This window comes from Tachypleus tridentatus, chromosome 10 (genome assembly GCF_004210375.1).
Source record: "Tachypleus tridentatus isolate NWPU-2018 chromosome 10, ASM421037v1, whole genome shotgun sequence".
NCBI classification, from domain to species: Eukaryota; Metazoa; Arthropoda; class Merostomata; order Xiphosura; family Limulidae; genus Tachypleus; species Tachypleus tridentatus.
Window position 1 is genome coordinate 56837939 of NC_134834.1, and position 16621 is coordinate 56854559.

General features: G+C 34.0%; 1 protein-coding gene across 3 annotated transcripts in view; it reads left to right on the forward strand.

The window, feature by feature from the left end:
* The window catches only part of LOC143229353 (coiled-coil and C2 domain-containing protein 2A-like), a 100740-nt gene that overhangs the window by 15886 nt on the left and 68233 nt on the right, over positions 1 to 16621 (forward strand). For 2 of the 3 annotated variants that reach the window (XR_013015832.1, XM_076461567.1), the window contains exons 10-12: positions 7631 to 7774; positions 13942 to 14075; positions 15968 to 16090. Coding sequence is in view for 2 of the 3 variants with exons in the window: in XM_076461567.1 (XP_076317682.1) it covers positions 7631 to 7774; positions 13942 to 14075; positions 15968 to 16090 (401 nt within the window). In the remaining variant the exon portion in view is untranslated. The remainder of the gene's footprint in view (positions 1 to 7630; positions 7775 to 13941; positions 14076 to 15967; positions 16091 to 16621) is intronic. The other variant, XM_076461568.1, reaches the window with a different exon arrangement.

The following is a 16621-nucleotide window of genomic DNA, read 5'->3' on the forward strand; positions in this document are numbered from 1 at the left end:
CTTGTTTTTCATGTTTGTTTTTCATTTATTAAGATAAAAGTAACTAAAATGTAAAATTAAGGATAAATTTTTAGGCTAGTTAAGATTAGATTAAGTAAAATGAATAACATAACATAACTCACATGTGACCTGAGTGATTTACAGCCTATAATGATGAGGACAGTAGTTAGATCTGATTCAAATGGCACTCAAAGGGGCACTAAAACAATGAAATTTAATTATAACTAGATGTATACTGTTACAAGCTTAATGCTACTTAGAATAAACTAATATAGTGTCCTGTTGCAATTTCCAGTAAAAAAGGGTAATTTAGATTTATTTCAATTATTTTTTTTTGATTATGAGGTTGGTCAAATTGACCAGTCCTGTTTGATATATGGTACAGAAAATAACAGATCAAATATAAAGTTTCACTGAAGGGAAAAAAATAAAATGTGTTGAGAATGTTTTAGGGTTTATAAAAAAAAAAGAGATTTTTGAGATCAGAAAAATATTTTTAAACTTCACATTAAAATCACTTTTTACACAGACTTATTCAAAACAAATACTCAGTATATTCATGGATTCAAAACAAATACTCAATGTATTCATGGACAGATCTTTATTTTAGTTTATTAAAAATACTTCATAAAATATGATTTTGTGTATATGAAAGACTTGTGTTTACACAAAGTATTTGCACAGAAATGAGCAAACTTGAACTGTGCTCTAAGAACACAATGTGGAATTTGTTAGCACTTGTATCCTTTAGTGTTTGTAATGAGAATTTCCTAGAGTAATAAGAATGCACTTTGAATCTGTAAAAATGTTTATTACAGTATATGGTTTTGGAGCTTATCCAATAAACATCACAAGTGTTTGAATATTGGTCATCCTTCTGGGATGTTTGGAATTTAGCAGCATACTGTACAGTTATACGTGCTTTATCAAATGCCCATATAGAGAATGAGACTAAAGACATTGCCTTTAATCCAGAATATCAAGGTGCCCATTATTGCAAAATTTATTTTGATTACAAATAGTATATGGAATAAAGAGACCGAAATGTTGTGACCATAACGGCATGGTACATGAGAAAAATTGAGGTTTTGTCATGTGATTATAGCATTCTCATTTGACTGCTATCTATTATTTTCTTTGATACAATCCAGTTGTTTTATTTTCTGTTTAAACTTGGTCATAGAAGTGGAATATCTACAGAATGTTTGTCAGGATCTGTAGTCTAATATTGACCTTAACTCTGCAGTTCTTTTCAGAAAGTTGTTACTGTGGAGGTGACAATATTGGTAATAGGACATAATCATGTTTATGAGATTGAGAGTTAACATTAATGGAGGAACTAGTTCTAAGGGCAGCATGGGACCTGAAGTATTGTTATAAGTTGTTGTTATGCTACATCCATCATAATAATGTCCTGTACAATGTTTAAAGGAAATAAAGAATAAAGATATCTTTTGCTTTTTCACACTGACTAATGATGTAAAATCAATACAAATTTTTGATTCTATAGCAATACAAGCATGAGATTTAAGATACATTATTGATGGCTTTTCATTTTAACCATCATAGCTAACACAGTTGCTGTGCTTTTCTTTCATTAATTTTTATAATATTACCTTGATAAGAACTTCATGTGTGACAAATTTAAAGAAATTATTTACTGATCTATCATCATCATCAGATTTGGATGTGCATTCTTCAGTATCAAAAGTCATATGTGTTCCTTCAGGTGACTTGTTTTATGTACCTCTTCTTTTTATATTATAATGTATTATTAATGAAGCGAGCAGGGCTGTTGTAATTTTACTGCATTTGTTATATCTAATCTTAGTCTTTCTTGATAACAAGGTCATGTGTGTGTGTATATGAAAAACAGAAAAATGCTAAGGGGATAAAATAAAGAGATTAGTCTTTCAGAGATACATCTCTTAAAAATTTCTAATCTTATTTTTTAATTTTCTTAGCAACATAACAGGCAAACATGCCTGAAACCAGCATATGAGCCATAGGTACATCCACTTATTGAGATTGTTCCCTACAACCATTTAAATTCATCTATATTGATATAGTGATCATGGAAGAAGAGTAATGTGAAAAGTGAATATCTATTCAAAATACATTTACACAAGAAAACATTTATGTATAGTATCACCTTTATGTCATTATGTATTAGAATTGTCGAGAAGGAACTTGAAATAACATAAACTAAAGCCATCTTCATTGTAAATCTTTGTATATCTGAAAGCTTTTTAACAATCACAGTAGAAAGATTACTCAATGTTCAGAACACAGTCTCTTGAGTCCAAAAAGCACATTAAACTGTGGCAAAATCAAGAACTTCATAGAATGTGAAGCTCCTTATGACCATTAACAAATTGGTTAACACTGTCTCAATGTATTGAAATATATGCTACTGGATTATTAACATTAAGGCAATTGTGTAACTGAGTGGCAGATAAAAAAACCTAAACTTCTTTGCCTCAAGTTTGGAGACAAAATAAATATAGAACCTGTGTTGTTAGTTTCAATAAATGGTTGTATTGAGTATCTTATTACTACTTGCAGATTTTGCTAGCTTGGTACATGTGAGTAGTCTGACTTGACAACTGAGTCTCAGGTGGCCAGAATCTCAGTGGACAATGGTTTTCATGACATCCACCAAATGAGTTAGAGTATATCCTTTGACTTCTGAATTAAAAAATAGGATTTCATGTACTCATGGCCGGTTTAGAATGTTTCTAAAACCTTGCACTCCATGATATTTATTTGGGTCAATAAAAGAGTATGGTAAAAGAGGGCATAAGTGTCTTGACTTTGCTGGACACTTTTGGGTATAAACAAGCTTAATTATTCCCATGACAAGACATCCACAATTGTAACTAAAACATCTGACACTGGAAACTAAAATACTTCAAGCCTGACATTAATTTGGCCCCTTGAAATTTTGCAATTTCACAATCACAAAATCAATGTAGTATTCACAATTATTGGAGAACTTTATTCTAAAACAAACAGTCAGCCAAGGAAATGGCTAAACAATTACTTGGTTCAGTTTTTGAAAATAATAGCCTGTTGTTTTTTCTAACTTACAACATTGTTTTAACTTGTTTAACTGCACTGCCTTGTCTACCATGATGTATCAGAATACTTAATAATGAATTTTGGACTATAATCCCTCACATTTTCCATTTGGTAATGCCTTTGGATTCCTGATCTTGGTATCTGTTAGAGAACATCTTATAGACTCAGGGGTGGCCAAACTGCGGCTTGCAAGCCACATGCAGCTCTTTGATGTGTAATGTGCAGCTCAAGGAAATATGTTGGCTGAACTCTTTTTTGCATCACAATTAATATAAAAGGTAAATGAAAAATTTTCAAGCCTTATAATTATTTACCATTATAAACTGAGAGTCCACTGCGAGAGTCCAGTCAAAATGCAAAATGATTTAAAGAATTCCCTTGCATTCACTTTAGACGTTGGCAGGTCTACAGACATACAAGGAAACTCACAACTGGTGGTATTTGTTTGTTATGTTTCCTCTGATGTAACTGTGTAAGATGATATGTTGGACTTAGTGGCACTAAAAGAAACAACTCATGGTGTTGACATTTAAAATGCACTTGATAGAGTCGTAACAAGTGCTGATATTCCACTAGAAAAACTCGTCAGATGGAGCACCTGCAATGGTGGGGAAAAATGCAGGATTAATTGCACTTATGAAAAGTGGTCTCAGCTTTCCAGAGCTTATCCCTGTTCATTGCATTATTCATCGTGAACACCTGGCTGTAAAATACTTCAAGTTTGAAAATATTATGAAATTTATTTTTGAAATTGTCAATTTCATATGCTTAAATGGGAAGACCCACCAATAGTTCAAAAAATGTTATTGAAAAACTGTAGCTTGAAGGTAAACCCAGTGATGTCTCTTTTTACTGTATTTTGAGGTGGCTGTCAACCAGCAATGTCTTAAATACGTTTGTGGATCTGTTGGAGACTGTTTTTACTTTTCTTGAAGAAAAGAAAAGATTATATCCTCAACTGGGAAATGATGAATGGATGCAAGATCTAATGTTCTTTACTGATATAATGAATCATCTACAAACTCTCAACTTGGCACTCCAGGGAAAGGATAAGATTGTGTCCGATCCTATTCAGATAATTTTTAGCTTTCATAACAAAATAAGACTTTTTCAAAGAGACATATTGTGAAGAAACTTCAGTTACTTTTCCAATCTCAAAAGAAGAGTAAATACATTCCCTGATATTGAAATAAAAGACCACAAACTGGAAGAATATTAAAATAAATTATATGGACTGTATGGTAATTTACTAGACAGATTTGAGGAGTTGCAGAAGTTGAAGCCCTACTTCGCCTTTCTCATAAATCCATTTGTGGTTGATGTGATCAATGGTGATTGTCCAATTCTTGAATCTTTGGTTACAGAATCATCTGCTGTGGAAATGGAACTAATAGAACTACAGGAGAACCTGGGTCTAAAGAGGATCCATAAATCCCATTCTACAGTTGAGTTTTGGAAGCAAGTTTCTGAAATAAACTATTCTGAACTGAAGAAACCAGCATGCAACTCATCTCAATTTTGAGCACAACATACTGCTATGAATCACTGCACTCTGTAGTGAAGTTTGTAAAGTCGAAGCATCATGCAGTTCTTACAAATAAATGCCTGATAATTGTATCAATGTCTGTTTGTGTCAGAAAAATATTATGATAAGACTAAAAAATTTGTAAGGTGGTATCTGATTAAAATATTTCTAGTTTTATCATTTTACATATTTTCCTACATTTTTTTACCAGATATTTATTAACACAAATAAATATCATTAAAAATATCTGTTTTTACCCCTTTAATTTTTGGCAGTCTCATTTAATGTTAATGAAATACAAACTTACATATTGTTCTTAGATGTTGCTGTAGTTCATTACCGTATTAAATACGTTCAATATAGTTAAAACAATTCTCAGCTAGGAGTTTGAAAACATTTGATATATATGTGTGTGCTTTGCAATTATTAAAACTTATACAAATTAACAGTTTAAAGACTACGTACATGAATAAATATTATTACGTACATGTATTTATTAATATTTACATAAAATTTATGTAATAAAATGTACATATAACAATAGAAATGTGTGTAGTACTTGTTCATGTCTTGAAGCTCTCAAACATCTGAAGTTTATTGTATGTGGCTCTTACGTTAAGCTAGTTTGGTCACCCCTGTAATACAGACTGAATTGTGAACAAATTCAAATACACTTTGAAAATTGTAGTTATTGTCATCTCTTCAGCATGACAATTCTGTTTGCTGCATAGGGCTGTTCTCCAAGTCAGATGAAATACATAGCAAGTTAATTATTTTCTGTTACTTTCTTATTTACCACTTGGTCCCACACCTGTATCATGTATGGCAATGTAGGTATTCCTATATCAACCAATATCCCTGTTGACAAACACATGGAACAAACACTTGTATTATGTATGGCAATGTAGGTATTTCTATATCAATCAATATCCCTGTTAACAATTACAAAACTGTCTCAGGTTTAACAGACTTGCACTGAAGAAAACAAACATGTCTCTCCTGTTTTAGGATATTATATGTTTATACAAATTATTCCAGCCATGACATTTGCGCTTCTGTGTTTGCCAAATATGAATGATTTGCAATACCTTCTCCTCATCACAGAGTCTGTGTTTGTACTGATTTTTAAAGTTGGAAAGATGATACTCACTGAAAGTAAATAAAGGATGCCATTTTGGTGGTTGATGATGCCTTAACTTACCTTATCCACTTTTGCATGCATGTCTTTGTGCAGCACTGAATTATGTGTGAGGTAGAATATCTGTTCTCAACAGATGTCACAGCACTAACTAGGATCATGAATATGAACCATTTCTTTTTGTTTTCTGTTTCTGTGATGTTTCCATTGCACTGTTCTTGAGCTGTTGATTCTTGTTCTCAGGACAGCTGTCTTTATTCTACTCTCTCTAAGTGCCTATTGATTTGTCCAGTTTTATTATGTTGTGGAATTTTCAGTTGCAGCTAAAGGGGGTACAGCCACAGAAGTATGCCAACTGATAATATTTGACTGGTTTGATCTTAAAAATCTTCTCTATACATACAGGACAAAGTATTCCTTCTCCATGTTTACATTGCCCTTTGTGCTTCCAACAAGGGTCAACAGTTCAACACATTATACCCCTAACTTGCCCCATTTTTTCATGAACTAAAGAGCAACAAAGGTGAAGATTTATCTTACTGAGAAGAATATTTTCATTCTAACTGCACTTAGTACATTTATTATGTAAGACTGGTTGGCTCCACTAATATTTTTAAGTCAAATTTTTTGAATATTTCTGGTTCTGGATTATACTCCAACTCTGCTCAATCACATTTTTTTATCATCTAACTTATATCTTTCCCATCTTGTAAACTACGTTTTTTTTGTTTTTTTATATAATTGAAACTTTTCCTGGCTCTAGTCTTTTTGATGTACATATCATGGTTGTCAGGAACCAGTATAATAGCTATTGTTATTTCAGAAGTAAGTCAACTTGATTTCAATTTTACATTTTTCTGGATGAAAATTAATTTGTTGCATTAATTCTCTCTCAAATACATTTTCAATCACTTCCCCACAGTTGGGTGATACAAAATATTCTATTATGAATATAACTAAGAACTGTGAGTTATGATAGGAATGGTGAGCTTGTACATGTTCTCTTGATGCATACAATAAATTACATGGAAAGTGGAAGAATGTGGAATTCTGGTTGAGTCATGCTGTTTATTGTGTTAAAAATTTAGAACTTAAACTCTCATGGTTGTTGACGAAAATAAGCCTCAATATTTCAGAGATAAATCTAGCTGATTTGAAATTCAGTGTAATCCTAAGTATCTAAATTGAACTGGAAGTCAACTTTAATTCTGAACTCAGCAACATTTTATTATTAATGCAGTTTGTTAGAGCAGTAATAAGGATTTGTATGCAATATTTTTTGTCTTTTGTATTGATATAAGTATTCCAATATTCAAATTGTATTCATTTGTTTCACTTGTTGAAAAAGCTTACAAAGGAAAATTTACTATTAGAAAAAGTTAAAAGGATAGTCGTTTTAATAGAAAATAGTTTTGGTTTCTCATCATGAAGCTGCCAATAAAGTTGCAGTTGAAAAAGGCTGACTTATTACTCAGCACTATGCTTGATAGTTTTACCTATCAATTAAATCAAAACAAGGTTCATTATAGTAATTTGTATTAGTTCCTGGGTTACTTGTAGAGGTATTAAACAATTGCACAACCATTTGATTTATTAATTATTATTAGACAAGGATTTGTGGTTTAAGTATCTTCATTGAAACCTGATGCCTCAAATGATTTTGAAAGTATTTCAGTTGAAACATAACTGACAGTTGAGACAAGTATTAACACAAATACTTTTGTTTAAAATTTCCATGTAACAACTAGTTGAAAGAATATTAATACAATGATACGTAACTTTTGCAACTTGGTGAAACATGAGCTTGAGAATTGTACAGTAAATGTTGAATATTTTCATTTAGAAGATACTTACTTCTGTGTCACATATTTACTTATATTCTACAGATAGTACTGATCTGTTGGGTGGTGATTATCTTATATCTGATGAAGACTGGTATACATATGAGTGTGTTAAGCCCTTGTACACTTCTTTTCGTTTACGGATGGAGCTTGAAAGACAGATGTTATTTTATCCAGATACTAAATCAGGTAAAAAGATTATCAACTAATGTAAATAATTTGATTCACATGAATCTGAACCATTTAATAATTTGTGCATTTTGATTAAAAATCAAGTATTGGGCAAACACTGAAAACTATGTAAAGCTAGGAAATATAGCTCACAGAAATGTTATGTATGCATTAAATATTTTTATTGTATAAATATTGGTTGTTAATACCATAAAATACCTATAAATATGTTAATTTGACTTGGATCTGCAATTGTTTTAAAATATTGTTACCCTAACTTTGTTTTTAATCTAGTGATTTACATAAAATATTCTTGTATGAAACTCTACAATGTCACTACGTCTTTTAAAAAGCAGAGTTCTTAAATTGCAACTGTATATAATATAACTCATGACCTGTTCAGTCCATTCAGTTGTAAAGAACAGAAACAGTGGTTAAATTTGTGTTCATACCCTTATGACAATAATAGAGATTAATATGTTTAAAAACTTGCCTCTTTAAAATTTGTTCCCATGTGATATCTTGCTTTTTCTCACAACAAGCTTTTCTTGACTTATGCTGTTTTCTATAGTGCAAATTTTGTATTGCCATTAGTCTTGATACTCCTATTGACCCTAGTGAATTCATATGAGACATCTGTATATTTTCATGTGAATAGCTACGCAGCAACCCTTCATTAGTGGGAGTATGACACAACTCCTATCGTAAAGAGAGTTCTCTCTTCTATACATCCCATAATCAGGTTTTGATTGGCAATCATACTGATAGGCTATGTTTCCACTCATGATTTTCTAATGATTGTTTCTTTTTCTCAACTTGCACGGCTTAACTGCACATCTTGTTTCATAATTTACTTGTTCCTTACTTTTTGCTCAAGTTTTGTGTGTTATTCTGAACGTGCATTTTTTTCTTCCCATGTTTTTTTAATCTTTTTTTTTCTTCTTTTGACTTTCAATGTTTTTTGACTAATAGGTGAAGTTTCTAATGTCATTTCAGTAAACTTTTCTGCTGAAAATGTAATGGCTCAATTCAGTTTTTGCAATTTTTTGAGCTACTAGATAATTGTCCTCTATTATCACATATCTGAACATGAAGATGAAATTTTTGACATCCTGTTCCCTCCTTTTGCCTATGCCTTTCTGTCATATTTTATCACAGAGGAGATGCCCATGCCTATTTCTACCTTTGTTGCTTTAATAATTCAGGTTTGGTATGTTTTGTTTTCCAATTGGTTCATGTTTTCTATGATTCCTCACTTTCCCTTCTCTGTGTCATGCCATTTGACTAGTATCTTATGTTTCAACTCCTTCACCAGATATTGGAGGTTTATGTGATCCCCCAAAACTCTGGAAGTCCAGGCTTTGACATGTCACTGTTCTGCATTTCCCTACTTTAATTCACAGCGTTTGGACTCTTAGAAGTTCAGTTGCCTTCTGCCAATCTTAATATTCCTGTTTTCCAACATGGAAATGCCTCTCCTTGTCAGCTATTTCCTTGCTCTGTTGTTAGGATCATTATGGATTGGAACACCTTTTATTACAGGTCTCCTTCCTCATTGCATGGTTGTTTTCATGGTTCTTTTTCTGTGGCAGCAGGTTGTTTTTGGAATTTCCAACTCTCTTTGGACACAAAGATAGTGTTGGCATGATTGCGTATCCCAACACCTTTCTAAATATGTTTCTATGTCTTATCCTCTGCCTGCCTCTCCCTTTCTGGTTCCAGCCTTTTGTATTACTGAGGTTCACTGATGGTACTTGTGCCTCCATTCTGGGAGCAACCAGTGGTCTTGAAGGCTGTGTATTGGAGTCAGGTCATTGGGGGCTGGGTTCTTCTACTTTAACCATGCCTGGAGATTCTTCATCATGGACCCTTGGATTTTTATAGTTTATTTTAGAGGGTCTGGTACTCCATTTCAGTTTTCCTTTTCCTATTGTCCCATAATCTTGTTTCTCTCCATCCTCCTTGGCATCCAGTTTTCACCCCACTCCTTGGTGTGGATTCCTCTACATGGTGAGGGGACCTCCCAGAGAAGGTTTTGTTCTTTCAGTTTACCTCCTCTGGGATCTACACATCCACCCACTTGTTTGCCGTGCGTGGCAACCTGTGAAGAGGAGGAGAGAATCCTGGTGGTTGAGGGGTCCAAACCTAAAACACCACTTTAGTCTTGAATTCCTATAGATGGGCAGCCTTAGGTGGTCCCCCTAGGGTCAGTCGGCTGGTCCACTTGGGCTAGGATCAACAAAGCACTAGTGTTGGATGTTCTCAGCAGGTGTTCTGGGCATTTACCTTATGCTGGTGTTTGGATATAGTGCTCACAAAACTTTAGCATTGCTGTAGTGTCCTTGTTTGGCATTGTAGTGTGTCCTCTTGTAGGGCTTCATGGTGGGTGAGGTCAGTGGGCACTGAAACATTCTTTCTTTATTATGGATTCCCCAAATAGAAATTTAAATAGAATAGCAAAAAAACAGTCTGTAGGTAAATGACCACATCTTGAAGATTCTGAGCAGCAATCTTCAACATCTGTGACACCTGTACCTCATTTTCTTATATTACATTCTCCTTCAGACAAACCCTTAGGGAAAATGTCTCCCTTTTTTAATCCAAAGGGACTAGAAGGACTTGTTGGTTCTCCAAAGTCAGTCAAAAAACTTTTCTCTTTTGACATATTGGTGGAAAATCCACATTTAAACAGAGTAAACTCCTCTTACATTCAACTGCGATTGGGAATTTACCCATTGAGGTTATGCCCCATGCTACTTTGAATATGTCATGAGGAGTTATTGTTGAGAGGGATTTGAAGAACATCCCCGAGTTGGAGATTGTTGCTGGTTTCTCCACCCAAGGAGTTTCTGCAGTGAGGTGTGTCTCCATTTGCAAAGATGGAATTATGATGCTGACCAACAGCCTTATTTTAACATTTACATCACTGCTTCCACCTGCCACCATCAAAGCAGGTTATCTTAATTGCAATGTATGGCCATACATTCCAAACCCTTTAAGACTTTTCCAGTGTCAGCGGTTCAGTCACTTGAAGACATCACTGCAATGAGCACATGTCAAGGAACCACGATGCCTTTTAATGTGAAATGGACCCTCATTGCATTAATTGCAATGGCTTTCACCCATCCTATTTTCATTCTTGCTCTAAATGGTTGGAAGAAAAAGAGGTGCAGCATTTAAAAATGATTCAAAATATTACTTACCCAGAGGTGCGAAAGTTACTGTCCACCACTTCATTTTGGATGTATTCTGATGCACTTCATTCCACTACTACAGTGAGAGTGGACACAAATCTCTCTGTTCTTCCAAAAGAATAATTCTCAAACAATATGAAAAGTCTTTTGACCTCCATGGTTTAAAAAGTTGATGAATCAACATCAACACTCTTCTCTGTCCCTAACGTTCATTCCAGCTATCCCCAAGATCCACTTCCTTTGGTTCCAGATACAGGCATTTCCTTGGGTACATTGAAGCTGAGCAGTACTTGAATTTCACTATTTACTGACTCTTTTAGTTCTCTACTGGCCCTGGAATTGCTTCACATTAGTTCTCACATTGTTCTCACTGATATTTGAAACTGACTGGCTCATTTCTCATTAACATCTACTTCTCTCCAGTTTTTCTGGATACCAGGCCACATTGGTATTTGCAGGAATGAGCTCGTTGACACTGCAGCTGTCTGCTCTGGTGCAGTCTGCTGTGTTTGTTCCATACATGGACTATGGTCCTGCATTCAAGGCTTGATTCCATGCCAGTTGGCAATCGACTTGGAGCGAGCAACGTGAAAACAAGCTTTTCCACTTAAAACCCTTAATTGTAGTTTGGCAGTCTTGTTTCCATAAAGATTGGAAAGAGGAAGTTCTCCTAACCAGACTATGCATTGGTCACAGTTTTTCAGTCATCGTTTTGTTTTCTCTGTGACTGATGCACCAATGTGTTATCTTTGTGACACTCAGGTTACAACAAGCCACATTTTACTATCTTGCCGTTGTTATGACTCTCAATGACAACATCATTTTAGACATGTTTTGTTCCAAGGTTTATCCATAATGTTGGACAGTGTCATTGGCAATGTTGACACTGTCTGCCTTACAAATGTTTTAGTTTTTTAAAGGCCTTCGACCTTTTTAAAGCTACTTATGTTTGTAATTCATAAATGAGACCATTTTTTAATATGATTTCTTTTTACAAATTAAAGTACAACTAGTCTGATATGAAATTAGAAAATGGCCTTAACATCAAATAACTAGAAACCAGAACTCAAAAGGCCATTAGTCATCCTGGTGGGTTATGATAATTTAAATTATGCTACAGAAAGTTTTTTAAACTTGTATTAGTGTAGTTTCTTTCTTACTGCTGTAAACTAGATATAAAAATTGGATTTAGTGCTATTTTAGTTCTTAATTCAAAAATTAAACATTTTTTGTTTTACCTTGATTCATTTTTACAAATTTTAATAATTTTACTTTAACTTTTCACTAGATGTTTGGTGCAGATAGCCTAGTTGCTTTGCACCATAAAATGCCAAACCAACCAACCAATCCAGGTTGTACTGAATTAGTGATTTTTTAACCTCTTTGAAAAGATCCTCACCTACAGTTGTTCCATACACACTATGCAAAGTTTGTTTGTTTTGAATTTTGCACAAAGCTACATGAGGGCTATTTACGCTACTGTGCACAGAAGCTAATTCTTCAGTCATTTCAAAATTAATATTGACTCTATGAATAAGCAACAGCAACTGTGAAGTGTTGGACATATCTGTTGACTCATCAAGTGTGATGGAAAAGTCTTTCAGCTGAGATACAGTATTGCTTCCAATGCCCTCAACTGTATGAGCAACTGTATTTGCCAAAAGGCCAGTAGTCTCAACTAACTCCTCTTTTTTTGTGCACATTCTTCAGGCTGCTTCAGTCATACGTAATTTAATTAGCTCGCCATTGGTAAATGGTTTTCCTCGCTTGGTTAACAGGTGTGCCACCCATAAACTTGCTCTTGTTGCAGCTTCATTATTGGCTTAATTCCTTTTAAATACAAACTGTTGTGAAGACAAGTTACATTTTAAGGTTTAGAATTTGTTTGAATGTAGCTTTTCTGTGAACCAAAAATAGTTTGAATGCATAATTTGGTAATTTTTATGTATGTTGTATTCTTTTAGCATTGCCATGATCTCATGGCATGTTAAACATAATGCTTTGTTTAGTGATTCAATAACAAAGTAGTCTACACTCCACTGTTCTTTAAAAACATGATGTTTAGAGTCAGCTTTTTCTTCTTTCCTTGTTCTGACATAAAATCTAGGAATAGCTATTAACTCAAACATAAAGTAAACAGCTGCATTCACTGACACACACTGAGGTATGCAGAACAGGCATGGGAAGGAACATGCTGCATCAGGGCACTGGGATCAATAAATAATATGACATTTTCCAGCAAACAGAAAAGTGTATCACATGTAGATTGGCTTTTGCTCAATTACGTTTTATTTTTATATCATTTAAACTGAAACTGATAGTGATAGCATTATATCAATTTATTACTTTAATGAGCCGTGGTGGGCCATATGACAACTAGATTAGATTTTGCTCAGTTACATGTTTTTTTTTATTAGTTTAATAAACTGTTGGCAGGCTGGATGTGGCTCATGGGTTGGAGACCCCTGGCCTAATGTAAAAGATGAAAATCATGTGGAATAATATGATTTAAATAAGTGAAATGTTTTTAAATATAAAAGTAATTTGTTTTTATTTATTTTTCAGTCTATCTGTCAATTCATTTGTGTTAAATGTTGTTCATTGTGTATTATCTATTTTTTTTATTCATTGATTTAATCAAGTAGGAAGCATTAGTAGAAAATGTGTAGTACTTTTCCTGAAGAGTACACTGTTTCAAGGTGTTGCTTTCAGTTTACCATCTTTCATTTCCTTTTTTTTTTATTGTCATGGGAAGATTTCTTTGTTCTCCCAACAACAGTCTGATAGATGCAAATTGTTTTGTAGGGCTTTTAAATATACACTGCTTTTTAATTTTGAAACTGTTGAGGTTAAAAAGTGATGAGATACTGTATCTTACATGTCCTCCTTAAAATAATGTATGTAATCCTATTTACTTATTTGGTTCTTCTTTCAGTTTTCTTGATGATAGTCTTAATCACTGTTGGATGTCTTTTGCTTTTTTGTGTGAAGTACCAGTGCAAGAGAAGATTGGTAGTAACAGAGAGCCTCGATACCTTGAAGAAGAAGGATTTTATGTAGGAAAAAGACCTGCTGTTTCTGAGATGAATAAGAACAAACTTGAAAATAGACTAATAAGACAGAAGGTATGTAAGGAAAAACATTTTTTAACTAGAGGGACACTCAGTAGTGCCCATACCTCCACCACACAGCATAACCAGTTTTGGCTCTCAAAAAAAAAAAAAGACAAATATTCACATATTTGTTGTTTTTAGTAAACATGAACCATTTTTTTCAGGACAACAAGGAATAATATACATTTCCACCAAGTTTTCTCTAAATCCAATCATTTTTGACTGAGTTATAGAGCAGTTAGTCCTTATATTAACAGATAGGGATTTTTGTGCTGTTGACTCTCCCATAATTTATCACTTCTGATCATAATACAAATGTATGCCAATTTTCATCTACATTAATTCAACCATTTTTGGGAAATCATGCTGACAAAAACATGCATGCACACACACACAGGGTTGAAGGTAGTAATATACAGAATGGTTTGAAATATTTTTTGATTCATGGAATTCTGAAAGGGTATGATAGCTAGTGCTTTGTATGTATTTAGTGCTCACAAGATTAGCTGTTCTTATTCATTGCTGCCCCTATATTCAAACTTTTCCTTTACACATGCCACAAGCCTTTTGTTTCACAGCACTTACACTCAGTCGTTTTTCTTTTTGTCTTTCAGTTTGAGATATAGTTATTTCTCAAAGTGGTCATAATTTTTGACAGATCTCTATCTTCAGACATTGCCCCTTTTCCTCTTGATTGCCTGTTTCCCCCTACTAAATTTGCTGTGCTTTTCCATACATTTACTGAGGTTTTCATTTGGTCTTCCATGGTTTTGTTTTGGGCTTTATTTCTCAGATGTGTAAGGTTTTATCCCTCACTCCTGTTTTGTCCTATCTTACTGCATGAACATTCTTACTAACTCTAGCTGGTTTTCCTCATCCTCTGACATTTGGGTCCACTTTGAACAATGCAGTTCTTAGTTAGATAAAGGGTTTAATATGCCTCATTCTCCAAGGGCTTCAGATTAGTCTGACCTTATCTTGACCAGCAGTTGCTGAGTTCTGTTTTACCCATTTGGGGGGTGGGCTCCAAATTCCCTGTTAGTTTAGCCCATGCCCAATTTTTTCACCTAGGGTCTTATCCCTGCGACTCTTTTACAGTATCTTTACAGTATTAAATTGTTTAACTGCATCTTATCTCTGGAATTTACGTATGACTCTGATTTTACATCATTTCATCTTTGATACAGTCCAAGAGTCTTTGGAATCTCAGGTGGCATCAGTTCAACAACAGTTTACTATTTCTCATCTGATAGTCCATTTGTCTCAGTTGGAGTCAAGTGTTGCACCAGTTCTGGCTTTTCATCCTTTACAACCCTTGTTCTTCCCTTCTTCTCAAGGTGCAACAGCTTGTTATTTTTCTTGATGATGCATGATACGTCACTGAAATTTCCAGCAACTATCCAGTGGGATCTGGCTCAGTGAGAACTTCATTTGTGGCCTTTTTTCATCAATGGCACCCTTTCATTGACAATGTTTGGCTTTTTGAAGTTTTGTTGGAAGGACTTGTGATCCAATTTCTATCTTTTCTTTTATCCAGATTGTTTCTTCCTCCTTAAAACCTCTGTGGCTCAAGAGGGTAACTCCACCATTTTGCCTATTTCTCTTTCCTCTATTTATCATCTCTACCCTCATCCTAATCTGGATAGAGTTCTGTGTCTGGTGCATGTCCCACATTACTACATTGCTTGTATGGCTTCATTCCCGACTCTTTATTCTGTGGAAATCTCTGTCTGTTGTTCTATCCCCCTTCACTCTCACCAGTTTGGTTCTTTGGAGGAGAAACATTGGTTTGGAGATGATCAAAATAAAGTATTAAGTGATTTAGTATTTTTTTCATCCAGGAGAAACATTGAATTGAAGATGATTAAATTAAAGCATTAGTGCTTTTGTATTTTTCCATGTAGGAAAACCATTGGTTTGGAGATGATGCTCAAATTATAGCCTTAGCAGATCCCCTGCAGACTCATATATCCCGTCCAGTCAATTTTGAAGACAGTGATCAAGTTATAAAAACTGTATTTGTTAAGGTACGTAGAAATGATTTAATTTGTCATGTGCAGTGCTTGCACAAGGTGCAGTATTAAATTGTATAGATATTTGTAAATTTTTATACTGTATTGTAGCCTATAACACTGTTCTTAAAATTTCTATACTTGGGATAGTGTAGCTTGTAATTCCTGAAATGAATTACCAGTTAAATCTTTTACCAAAGGTTTACAACAACATAAAAAACTAAGGAACATGAAATAGTTACTGATTATAAATGATGTTTTTCCTTTAAAGGAAAACCTGTTATTGCTGGTAAACTGCTCAGTTCTTTGCTTAGTTAGGTCTTCCTTACTTCAGGGATCAGCTGAGTGAAAAATGTGACAATATAACAAGAAAAGAATGATTTGATGTGCAAAATATTAACTCTAAAATAGAAATAATAAACTGTTTGTTATGGTCAATTAAACAAACTGGTATGATTATAAATATGATTAGACATAAGGGCCACGTGATTAGCTGTTTAGTGTGCCAAATAGTGAATGCAGATGAGACACATGGTGTGCAACCCA